We start from the raw sequence: 13,100 nt of genomic DNA, 5'->3' as shown, positions 1-13,100 counted from the left end.
GAGAGAGAGTAATGTATGCAGAGAAAACAGAGTTAAATAACAAGTAATCAACTAATCTATATAATAAAAGTTGAACTTGTAATGGTTAAACACAATATTTTTGTAGGCAAGTAGGAGACTATAATGTAAACCTTACTAGCCCACTGTCACGGGCACTAGGAGTCTTTACCCAGGGATCACCAGGTGATAGGCCTACCAGAGCAGTATAGGTGGTAATATGGTACTCTGGTAGCAGGGTGATCACGGAACAGGAAATAGCAGATGATGAGATGCTCAGGAAAGTCTATGACTAGCAGCACTGGCAATATGATGGTAATAATACACGAGGAACTGTATGGACAAAGGACACGTGAAGGTAGTCAGTGGTCTGCGGTAGCAAGTTGTACCACTGCTATAGTGAGGAGGAATGTCCAACAGAAACGAGGAGGTGATGAGAGTCAGCGGTCTGCGGATAGCAAGTTGTACCGCTGTCAGAGTGAAGGAATGGAATCCAAGTGGAGGTATCCGGGGAGTCAGTGGTCTGCATTAGCAAGTTGTACCACTGCTATGTGAGAGGATACTGGAACAGGTGAAACTGGAAACAGGGGTCAGTGGTCTGCCACTAGCAAGTTGTACCACTGAATATATATGTGAGGAGGTGCACGGGGAGAGACTGCAACACAAGATATACACGGGCACCTTAACTTTGATCCACAGTAATATGCACAATATATATGTATATATGACTGAACAGCACTGCCAATATAGAAAGTCTCTTGAAGTAATCCAGCACGAGATAACACAGTCAATGATGGCAATAGACTCAGCGGATAGCAAACTCCAGAGGAGAACCAACACAGTCCAGCAAGGTATGCAATACACAGCACAGTCAATGAGAAGTATGCATACCGTGGTTCAGAAGCAGGCAGTCAGACAGGAGTGCAGAGATACCTGAACGGCAGGAGGCCGGCAGGATGCAAAGTCCCTGGATGGGTGAAGCGGTGGTCTAGTAGGTGCAGCGCACAGGTAGGTAGACCAGCAGGGAACACAGTAAAGCGTGGAGAGTGGATCAGCAGTAGATGGATGAGTAGCGCTGAGGAGTAGCAGCAGCGGGTCTCTGCGGAAACACGGAGGTAGCCAATAGCAACCAGCAGGTGCAGTAACGATGGGACACGGGAGAGCAGAGTTGAACTGGAACTGTTGATCACGGAGAGTAGCGGGTAGCAATAGTGGCAGCAGTCTCAAGGAAACACGGGAGAGTTGACAAGAACTGAAGACTGAAGCGCACAGAGGCAGCGGATAGGAATCAGCCAAACAGTCACGATGAAACACAGACGGGTTGCAGGTTGAAGACTGTAGTGCACGGAGGCAGCGGATAGGAATCAGCTAACAGTCACGATGATGAAACACAGACGAGTTGCAAGTTGAAGACTGTAGTGCACGGTGGCAGCGGATAGGAATCAGCTAACAGTCACGATGATGAAACACAGACGAGTTGCAGGTTGAAGACTGTAGTGCACGGAGGCAGCGGATAGGAATCAGCTAACAGTCACGATGATGAAACACAGACGAGTTGCAGGTTGAAGACTGCAGTGCACGGAGGCAGCGGATAGGAATCAGCTAACAGTCACGATGATGAACGGGTGAGTGGAGGTGGATGGAAGACTGTAGTGCACGGAGGCAGCGGATAGGCATCAGCTAACAGTCCCAATAATACATGGTAGAGTTGAAGTGGTTAGAAGACTGTAGTGCACGGAGGCAGCGGATAGGAATCAGCTCACAGTCACGATGATACACGGAGGGGTAGCTGTGGTATGGGAACCACAGTAGTAGAAGTGGTTTGGAAACCACAGAGGTAGAAGTGGTTTGGAAACCACAGGAATCAGCTGGGCTGAATAAACGAGGAAACACAGGAACACCTTCAGAGACTCATGGGGAATGAGACTCCAAGATCAGGCAACGTGGTGTTGACCACAGGTGCTTAATATAGGGAGTGTTGCCTGATCTGCCAATTAAGTTAAAGGAACATACACTGAAGGTTTAGAAAGGGCTGCGCATGCGCAGTCCCTCAGGGTGGAGGACGGCCACGGTTCCTAAATGTCCGGGAAGAAGCACTCACAGTCCGGTGAGTGACACCCACTTTTTTTACACAGAAAAAAGATATATGTGTTTAAAGAAACTGATACTTAGCCCAGGGGCCACAAAGGGGAGAAGTCCACAGCAGTTGTCCTGTGCCTGCTCCCTCAGCTCTGCTCTCTCTTCCCGGGCTTCTCTTGGCGCCAGAAGACTGGGACAGACCATCTCTCTCTGGAAGGAGGGGGGAGCTCTATGCTTTAGCTCCCCCCCCTTCAGTAATTGCTGTCTCTGCAGCTATTCAGGTTCCAAAAAAAAAAAATTCTGATACGTGGCAGAGTAGTGGAGACCTCTAGGACAGATGTCTCCGCAGCGGAAGATACCCAACGCCCCCCTCCTATGTATGAGGGGGGAATCGTGGCATAGCCCCCTTCCTCCTCTCTCCTCAGCGCAGAGTGGCAAAAATCAAAATGGCTGCCGGCGTCTTCAGTGTCCGATAACCGGCACTCTATGCCTGTAATGGCAGCGCCGGTTATCGGGGAGGCTGAAGGAGTGCAGCGGTCCCTGAGACCGCTTGCCACTCCTCAATCAGGCACCTATCTTCTCCTGTCCCTGTCAGTGAGAGCCGTTGGCTCTCATCTGACAGAGAAATGCCTGCGCTGCCAAGCTGTGAGCGTGTTCTCTATAGTAGAACACACTCCAGCGCTGCCACCTGTATAAAAAATAAAAGTCAAATAAAAGAAATAAAATGTATTAAAATTACTCTAAGTACTAAAAAACACTGCCCAACTCCAGGGCACCTAAAAAAAACTGAACAAGAGAGGGCAGGGGGATTGTAGAGGGGAGGGGTCTGTCGGCAGTACTAAAACTTAACTAGTTAGGTGCCAACTCCACCAGCTCCCTCCACAACCCATGGTAAGCAGTGTCCCCCAGACTGGATGAAAGAGAAACGTATTTTAATGAAAGGGTCTATACTATAGTGGTAGGAGGTTAGACTTTGATATATCTATATATTTTGGCAGAGTGAACGTGTAGATAATTTTTAGCCTCTCTGCACACATCTGTTCTTCTAGTTAGTGGAAGCCTCTCCTGAGAGGGAAGAGTAGACATGGGCCTTAAAGTACAGGGGACCATCCACACCCACAAGAAATACCAAGGTGCGCTTCCTAAGTGACTTTCTCCTTTAATATTTTATCATGTCACATTAATCAGGTGGCTGCACAAACCTTGTCTTTAATGATCTGTCCACTCCTGGTTTTACGTACAGCGGTAGCTGAGCTGGTATTTGCCAGCAGTGTCTAGTTAGTGAAAAACAAGAATACAAAGGTTTATTGTAAATTAAACAGTGAAACTGAACTGATTCATAACACAAAATGATCAACCTAACCAAATATTCATTTTTATTTTACATTATGAGTCACATTTATAATAAATTCGAAATATTTAGCAAGTACTAAGACAAAGTAGGTAGCACATATTTAACCCATAATTTGGCATATCTGCCTACAGGTATCATAATAGCACAGTATTGTTGTCTTAAAGTGCTGGGCTCATCAGTCCTATTCTGACCAGGGCACTGTCTGGGTGAAGTTTTTATGTTCTCACCATGTTTGTGTGGATTTCCTTTAGGTGCTCTGGTTTTCAAAAACATGCTAGTAGATTAATGTGAGTGCGCTTGTTACAATTCAATCATTAGATGCTCTAATAATTGCACCTGTTTTCAATTTACTACCATTTGTAAAAGACACGGCACACAAAAAGGATTGTTTGTGAACTACAAATTGTGCAGACCCGCAATGTATCTTTATGTGCGCCTACTTGTTAAGCTAGCGCATTTCATGGGTCATTGGAAACCACCTCATACAGCGATCTGTGCCTAGATTTGCAGGGTCCTAAATCAGACTTGATTGTACCTGTGACTGCTCCTTATTAGGGTCATCAGACGTCATACTCTCATTCTCCTGACAATTCAGACTGAGCTCTGAAAATGATATTGGCAATGTTAACCGAGGATGAAACCCCAACAGGGAAGATACATTTGAAATTGGCTTTGAACTAAATAATTTATTTAAAGAAACATGCATTCATAATACTGATACAATTGGGGGTAAGGGTACATGAGATTGCCTAGTCAAAAGGAAGCTTCTAGTATTTTATTTGCTCGCAGCTTAGGGAGCTGCGAGCAAAAAGCTGGTGTTGAAACTACCGTAATAACGGTATTTCTAACCGTCGCCTCTCTTCCCCCCTTATAACCTCCTCCCATGCGCGTATCCAAGACTTCGCCTGCGCTGCCCCCCTCCACTGAAACAAGCTCCCTCCCTCCATCAGAACTTCCCCTAATCTGTCCAGTTTCAAACGGGCCCTAAAAACTCACCTTTTTCTTAAAGCCTTTCTGTCTCCCACTTAACTTACTACCTTATCTTCTGCCTCCGTCCCCCTACTCTCCCTCTCTCCCCTGCGTCTCTCTGTCTGTCCACCCCTCCCCTTAAATTGTACGCTCCTCTGAGCAGGGCCATCTCTCCTCCCGTTTCCACCACTTCTAACTTTGCTCTCCAGCTACTTAGCCCTCCTCCTCGAGGGTTCTCCACCCCACGTCCACTCTCGCTCCCTCCTCCCCCCTGGGGGTCTCCCTGTCTTCCACGCCCTCCTTCTTGGGCCCCGTCGTTTGCGGATCCTCCCTCCCCCTTTCCCGCCCTCTCTAGCTGTGCATTGAGCTTATTAAGTTACTGTGCTTACTGTTTACTGTGCTGTCTCCCATTGTATTGTAATTTGTTTGTCCCTGTACGGCGCTACGGACACCTTGTGGTGCCTTATAAATAAAAATTAATAATAATAATAATATTTAAGCGCACTATTACTGTAATAACAGTAATAGTGTGCAGGCCGCATTACTTTTTACAGTAACGCGGCCAAGTGAATTCCCCCCACTGTGTCCTAAACTGGCGACAGGTCTGAAGTTTTTGATCACAAAAACAGTTCATGCTTATGTGAAGGAACAGACTAAATACAACTTTATTTGCTTATAGCATTGCACCCGTGTGAGTAATTTAATGAAAATCAACCGAGTTTCTTACCATCAACATTCAAAGACTCAACATCATTTTTCTCCACATCAGCTTCGCCACAGAGTGACTCAACCTTCATGAATGTAAAAAGATACAGCACTTTAGTCTTCCTTAACAGATTTCATTCCTGTTTATTGATTTTTCTTTGCTTAGTAGAACAAAATGAGCTTTACAAATCTAATTTCAAAACAGCACCAGGAAGAGAATAACTAGGTTTCAGTATTTAAATCACAGAAATGCGGCTTTCAATAAATGTGTAGCTCAATTAAAATACAATTGGTAAATGTAGTCCATTGTTAAACATCCAACGGATTTCTGCACACTATAAACTACAAAGAAGGCATAATAGACAGCAAAATAATAGTGCTCTTCATGTTGTTACAGGGTGAGAATACTATTAATTGCATTGTTTGCTGTCAAACTTAGTATTTTATTATATAAACACTGTGATTTAAGTCAGTGTGCAGAGTATATATGTGCATGATGAAATGTAGGGGGCAGGGGGTTATGACATTTCATTGCAATACATAAGGTGGCAGATGTCACCTACTCTAATGCAACATTATCAATTCTCACTTAGAAAGTCCTAGACTTTAGAGAAAATGATTTAATTTCAAGCAAATGAATCCATTTTTCTCTTAGGCAGGGGGGGGCACAGACTTATATTGTAGTTACAGAAGATATGGTGGGAGTATGGCCACTGTTTAGAGAAACAGTGGCTCAAACTAGCTCCTGCGGGCTGCTAAAAGTGATTGTAAATGTATCAAGCTGAGAGTTTTCACGTGGGTTTGAAAACTGGAGATGTTGCCTATAGCAACCAATCAGAGTCTAGCTATCCGTTTTGTAGAATGTACTAAATAAATGATAGCTAGAATCTGATTGGTTTTTCAAACTCGCCAGAAAACTCTCAGCTTGATACATTTACCCCAAGAAGCGATCCTGTTAGCAATATCATGACTAGTTGCTCCAATTGCGTTTTAAATACCATCAGAGCGGCCAGGCCTCACGGCCGGTAGGCGCATGTACTACACAAGCAACCTGCCCCTGCTAGGAGTGCAGAGACGGGAAGGGGGTATTAAAGGAAGGGTGTCCCCCTCCAAGAAAATGAGTTAAGTTCCTGGCTGGAATACTGCAGAGTTTGTCTGAAAACTTTCAAGGTCCAATGAAACAATTAGTAAATCTCCATATGTTTTAAAGATAGCTATACCCAGTCAATTAAATACTTTTGGAACCAAAACAATAAAAAAAAACACAGGTTTGGAAAGGGAGGTTTGGGTCTTTCACAATAGATCTACAAAATCTCCAACTTTAGATTCTGGGAGACTTAAGGAAGACAAGATAGCGGAGGCATTTTTATGATAAAATCCATGAACAGCGAAAAATAAATATTAAAAGCAAATTCTGTTTACGGAAAAGATTTGCTGTTTAGGTAAAAAAAAAAATGAAATTTCTAAGATATTGTTCCACGATCTGATTTACTATATCAGTTTACCTGTTGGACTAGGGGTAATAGGTAGATGAAAAACAGGATTTCTAAACTTGTGTTACATCCATTTCTCTGATTCCATTGGAGGACACTGCTAACTTGGGATATTGAGGCTGTTCCAGTTGTAAGACACTTAAGCTCCTCCCCCCTCAGGCATGAGAGGTAACCTCCTTCGAAAGTAGACTAATGGAGTAGAGATCTGACATTGTAAGTCTTACACCACTGCCAAGATCTTCTTGGAAAAATGACAAGAGCTGGGTCAACCTTTCAGGAATACATCTATAGAGATCCTGAACTAGCCTAACCTCCTTGGGCACTTAAAATACATTGAGGCTGGTAGGGGTTGCAGAGGGGAGGAGTCAGCAGCAAGTTTATTTAACGTTGTAAGTGCCAACTCCTGAGGCCTCATTGTAGCAGTGTCCCCCAGAGTGGATGAATGAGAAATTACTAGAGCACCCCTTCTTTTCACCTTTTCCACAACCTATGGAGGCCCCTGGGTGAAGAGACCATTCCCCTGGATGTATGGCATGCCTGCTAAGGAAGTCTACTTCACAATATTCCACCCCTGGAATGAATTCTGTTGGTATTTATGAAACATATTGTTCTGTTCAGTGCATTATCTTGGAGGTCTCTTTCATTGTCAGGGAGCTCTTCATGCCTCCCTGATGATTTATGTACACAATAGCTGTGGCATTGTTTGATTGAATTCTTTTGGCCTTCCCCTGCAGATGAGCCGGAGTCTTTTTATTATTATTATTATTACCGCTCTTAGTTCTAACATGTTGATGGGAATACTCCCGGGACAAAAGATTCCTGCAGATGAAGCTGCACAGTTACAGCTCCCCATCCCTATTCTCCATCTGTGGTAACTATGGTCCAGTACCAAAACACAAAGACAACCCTTGTTGAGATTGTTGATCTTTATCCACAAAAAAAAACTTACTTGCCTGTGGGGACAGCCTGAGGAACTGGCTATCCATCTCTATCTGGAATACCCTCGAGTGAAAGCATGCAATTTGTACCACCTCAAAGGTGGACACCACTATCCCCAGGAGGTTCATGCATAACAGATTTGGCGCTCCCTTGAGAGCCAAGAGGAACTTTACTTATCCCTGACCAGCGATGTTCTTGTCCTCCGGCAAATATACTCTCTGCATTCTGGCATCAAATAGTAGCCCCAAGAATATATTTCAGGATCAACTTCTGGTAGTATATTATCCACTGTCGCTCCCCTGGATCTTAGCCTTCGTAAACTCCCATTGGGGATATTGCTAGGCGAACTTTATAGCCCAAAACTGAAAAATGGAAATATTCCACTGCAAATCTGGGAAGACATTGATGTCTTTACCAGCTCTGTGCTATTTACAACTGATTTCAAAGACTCCATTTTGACCCTGTGCCCCCGAAGTTAGGTGTTTAGGAATTCAGGTTCAAAATGTGATGAAAGATCTAATCTGGTTTTTGTACCAAGAAAAATCTTAGAGTAGGAACCCAACCTCATTCTGCTTGGAACAAGTAAAATACATTACTGATTTTTAGCCACCAGACTTGGCTTTGGAACTGCTACTCTTATTTGACATGACAGAAAGGTGACAAGACATAGGGACAGGTGTACAGATGTAGACCGCAATCAAATAGAGAGAGTATCTGAGAGGCTGAGAGGTCTTATAAAAGATTACTGTAATGCACAATCTGAAGAAAGAAAATGCAGGAGTGACAACTTGTAAAAACAACTGTAGTGCACAATATAATATGGAACAAAATGTAGCCCCAGTAACACAAGCTTGTAGCCCTAAAATTTTAGCTATATGATAAAATCTTCACAGAGAACTTCCCGACAGGTGATACAGAAGAGGAGCCTGACACAGAGTGAGCTGAAGGGTTGTCTGTTGGGCTTTCATCTGTGAGGTAAAGCCAGCCAAGTAGGTGCTGTCGGCTACTGAGGATAAGCAGTCTCTCCCCATGGCCGCTCTCTTTGAAGAAAGATCTCCCTGCATCAATCTGTCCTTAGTGTGTGACTGCTGTTGCAGCTGCCTACATCGGACCTGCCTTGATCACTGGAGGTCCTGCCCTGCTCCTTTGTGACCTAATGAAAGCCTCCCCTCTCCCTGCAGAAAGTGACTGACTGGGAAGTTCTCAGTGAACTAGGTGGCCGTGTGATGTGCCCGATGACGGTCACAACACTGGGTCTGCCGGTCATAACCTTCTGTGATAATGATCACATTTTCCTTTCCGAGCCAATCTCTCAATGGGACATGCATGCAATTTCCTGTAAAAATAGGTCTATAAGTATGCTGGCTTCAAAAAATGAACCACTATGACCAAGGTGTCCAAACTTTAGAAGAATTGGGAATTTTTTTTTACCCTACTTGTACTTCAACTTCATCTGTAATCAGACAGATGGATCATGGCAGGATGTCACCATAAGCGATAGCTATGTTTCTGTAGTGCTAGCCTCCTTACTGATGTGGAGCACTGACAAATAGGGGCCAGTGATGGGGAGATAGCTAAACTATTTACTGTACTGGGCGAACTGGTGGATGCTTCCAAGAATACTTCATTTATTATAAATAAAACAATAAAGTATGTTCCCCAGGTAACAGGTTCACTTTAAGTTGTTAAAATAGGTTACTTGATGTAAAAAGCCCTTTCCCGTGTAGAGAATTCTTAACCTTAGTGTAGGTTCCTGTCTGCCAATGAAGAAATGGCAAGGTGACTGATATAAAAAATATTCTTAAAATTAGTGACCATTTGGTTTGCAGGGCTTGCCTAATTTTGCACTTACAGAACTGTCGGGATATTGGGCTTCTTCCACATTCAGACAGATAGCTTTTGTGGGACTTTTTTTTTCTGCACTCTTCAGTACGGTCTTTCCAATGTTCTCCATTCGTTCTTTCTCTGTAGTGACCCTCACTTTCAAGACATGAAAAGGAGTAGTCACTTCCCCCACATTCAGGTAGATTGGGTCCCCCTCAAACATCATTTGGTCACAGCTCCCTTCTTTGAAGCCAGGAGGCTGATAGTCCACTGGAGTAACTGCAAGGAACACATAAGGCAAAAATCACCCAGGAGTCGAGAACATCATTTTTGGTTAAGTTAAGACAGGTTGAAGAAACTCTAACAAAACCTGGTAGACAGCACTGGAGATACACCACACCAACTCGTCGTTTAAATTATAACAAATGACCCACAGAGTCCAGCATAGTATCTAATTTCCTGAAACAAACAGTCATACTTACAGTGTGACTAAATTAAAGGTCACCAATTAGGTTTACCTGATCTACCTATACGTATCCATTTATTTTTCACCCATTGTTTCATGATATACATATAATTTAATTGGTTCTTTTATATCTATCTATATACATGCACACACACACACATTTTAATCTATAGTAAAATGTTGGTTTTTATTTAATTTACATAACCCCAGAGTGCCCATAAACAGAATGTATTTTCTTTTTTTGTATCATATTCAATTATTGTGTAACGCACCATCCACAATCTGTGCACATTTTAGATATCTGAAGAATACACAATGGGCCTAAGTAATTAAGGGACGGATGTCCTTTTTTGTGCGTATCGTACGCAATTCCCTTCTGCGCCTGCCCAGAACGAGGACACTCGGCCGTCAACGAAAGCAAGTCTGTTGCATATGCCAATGCAAATGACAGTTACGACGGCTTACGATTTCGGGGAGTGAACGGGGCTGGAAATGAGCATGCACAATGTGGGTGTGCCAAACTGAAGCTAATGCAGCCACGTCAAAACGAAGCTCTGTGTGTGTGAAAGTGTCTTGTTTTTCTGCCGTATCTCTTGCACCAGCTAAGGGTCTAGTCTAAGTCCTGGGTCAGTAGCGTGTGCAGCTATAACATGTGTCTGCAATCAGCAGCAACTGTAAAAATGTATTTTATGTACAGTAGACATTAAGGACAGCCTAATAAATGTTTTTCAACAGAAAAAGAAAATGTGATTTTTTTTTTATCGTTTCCATTTCTAATCATAAATGACTATATTATTGACAGGTAACATTAATTGATTAATATTTTTTTTTCTGTGCGTTCTTTTGAGATTTCATATTCCACATATGTATTGTACGCATCCTGCAGTGTCTGGTCTAGTACAGCAGAGTGACCCTACGCCCATAGTCATCACCACACGTATCTTGAGATCCGCACCTTGCTGACTCCGGGAGAATGCAGAGATGATTTACGAGCCGTTGCGAACAACTGCACGATGCACTCAGTATGCGTCCCTTAATGACTCAGGCCCAATATATCTATGCTTCATCATCATCATCTATTTATATAGCACCACTACTTCCGCAGCGCTGTACAGAGAACTCACTCACATCAGTCCCTGTCCCATTGGAGCTTACAGTCTAAATTCCCTAATACACAGACCGAGAGAGACGGGTCAATTTAACAGCAGCCAATTAACCTACTAGAATGTTTTTGGAGTGTGGGAGGAAACCGGAAAACTCAGAAAAAACCTACACAAACACGGGGAGGTTATACAAACTCCACAGTTAAGGCCACGATCGGGAATTGAACTCAGTGCTGTGAGGCAGAAGTGCTAACCATTAAGCCACCGTGCTGCCCAAGTTATATGCTTAGACCTTGCATTTTTTTATCATTGTCCATGTACTTATCTTAACATACGCCATGCTTAGTGAACCCCCGATACTCGAACATCCTTTAGTTTATTGCTGCATCCGTTTCTGTTTCTGCACTTCATTTAACTGCATGCTGTTACCTTCTTTTGAAGCTTTCAATGCCCCAATAAACATATTTTGGAAAAAAAGAATACACAATATTTGGAAGTGTGTTTTTAATTTTTGTGATTTGTGCACTTGTATAGTGAATGGTCCAGAAACTTCCTCCTCTCTTCCATAACCAGTTTCATAGAAAACGGCCCAAATGAGACCTCTGCCAACAAGCTAATGTGCATTCAAGTAGTAGTTAAAAAATATTCCATAAAAAATGGAAATAAAACAATTATTGGATCAACTGACTGCAGAGGAAGGTGTGAGATGGGGAACCAATCAGAAGCCGCAATCTCTGGCTTATCGGCTTCTGATTGTACCTCCCTGCTCACATAACCCCCTGCAGCCAGTTACCAGCAGTAAGCAGAAATAACTCCCACGGCTATCTGGAAGTGCAGCTTTAAACAGGACAAATGTTACTTCCAAAATGACCCATCTCAACACGACAGTGGTCTGCTACCATTTCCAATCACTGAAAAGAAAAAGGATTCAATGCAACTTATAACTCAGCCATGTGTGAACTGGTCTATAGAAACGGATGAAATGCTGCTTATGTCTGGGGAAGTGTTAAATTAAAAGGATATTGGGGAATATTGAAAACTGATATTTGTGGGTTACCAAATATAACTCTGGCAGTGTCGGACTGGGGCATGAAGGGCCCACCGGGGGACTGCAACACTAGGGGCCCACCAGAGGGGGTGTGGTCAGACATCATATAGGCGGGACCAGACACTAGAGGGGGAGTGGTCAGTCCACTAAAGACAGCTAGCACCTTACTGTAGTATATAAAGAATGCAGTGTGTGTAAAAAGAATATAAAGTCTTGACCTGCCCCTTAGATTGGGCAGAACAGTCACCAAAAATTAGGCTTGGCTAACCTGTGACACTCCAGGTGTTGTGAAACTACAAGCCCCAGCATGCTTTGCCAATATATAGCAGCTTATTGCTGGAAGGGTATGCTGGGACTTGTAGTTTCACAACACCTGGAGTACCACAGGTTAGCCAAGCCTGCACTAGATTCAGAATATTTTACAAACTGTCCTACCTGTTGTTGTCACTTTTATCACCTGTGGCTGCTGGTTTCTTTAGTTGCTGATTGTCTGGATCCTGGAATGTTGAGGGCCCTATTTGAAAAAAATAATGGGTACATTTAGAAACGACAACCTTCCCTGCCATTAAATCAACAGCACCCACAATTAATAATTAGGCCTCTCTCCAGCCTCAACATTAAAGTAATAGTGCTCGCATTTGATAAATAGATCTATTTCCCTCCAACCGGCCCCAACATCAAATTAATAGTATTCCCATTTAATAAATAAACCTATTACCCTCCCTCCAAACAGCCCCAGCATTAAATTAAAGGTCCCATCACCCCCTCCCTATAGTGTTCTCTGTACAGCCCCCCTCCCTATAGTTTAGCATAGGCAGCCCCCCCCCCTCACTATAGTTTAGTATAGATAGGCAGCCCCCCTATACCACATAATAGTGCCCCAAAACAATATTATGTCACACAGTAGTGCCTCAAACAACCACACAGTAGTGCCCCCAATGTTATGCCACAGTAGTACCCGAAATTCACATATACTACGCAATAGTGTCCCCAATTCATATTATGCCCACAATAGTTTCCCCAATTCACATTATACCCACAATAGTGCCGTCCAATTTACATATGCAATGGAATAGAGCTCTCAATTCACACACACACTAATATATAAATATAATATATATAT

The 13,100-nt window shown here is 43.2% G+C and overlaps 1 protein-coding gene across 1 annotated transcript in view; it reads right to left on the bottom strand.

Annotated features, from left to right (window-relative positions):
- The window catches only part of HORMAD1 (HORMA domain containing 1), a 59,942-nt gene that overhangs the window by 20,012 nt on the left and 26,830 nt on the right, over positions 1–13,100 (bottom strand). The window contains exons 9-12 of the mRNA XM_075193334.1: positions 9,389–9,639; positions 5,127–5,190; positions 3,966–4,033; positions 3,279–3,350 (exon numbers count right to left, since the gene is read on the bottom strand). Of these exons, the coding sequence (XP_075049435.1) occupies positions 3,279–3,350; positions 3,966–4,033; positions 5,127–5,190; positions 9,389–9,639 (455 nt within the window). The remainder of the gene's footprint in view (positions 1–3,278; positions 3,351–3,965; positions 4,034–5,126; positions 5,191–9,388; positions 9,640–13,100) is intronic.

The sequence above is a fragment of the Mixophyes fleayi genome, chromosome 12 (genome assembly GCF_038048845.1).
Source record: "Mixophyes fleayi isolate aMixFle1 chromosome 12, aMixFle1.hap1, whole genome shotgun sequence".
NCBI classification, from domain to species: Eukaryota; Metazoa; Chordata; class Amphibia; order Anura; family Limnodynastidae; genus Mixophyes; species Mixophyes fleayi.
The sequence above is the reverse complement of the archived record's forward strand: the minus strand, read 5'-3'. Positions and strand labels throughout refer to the sequence as shown.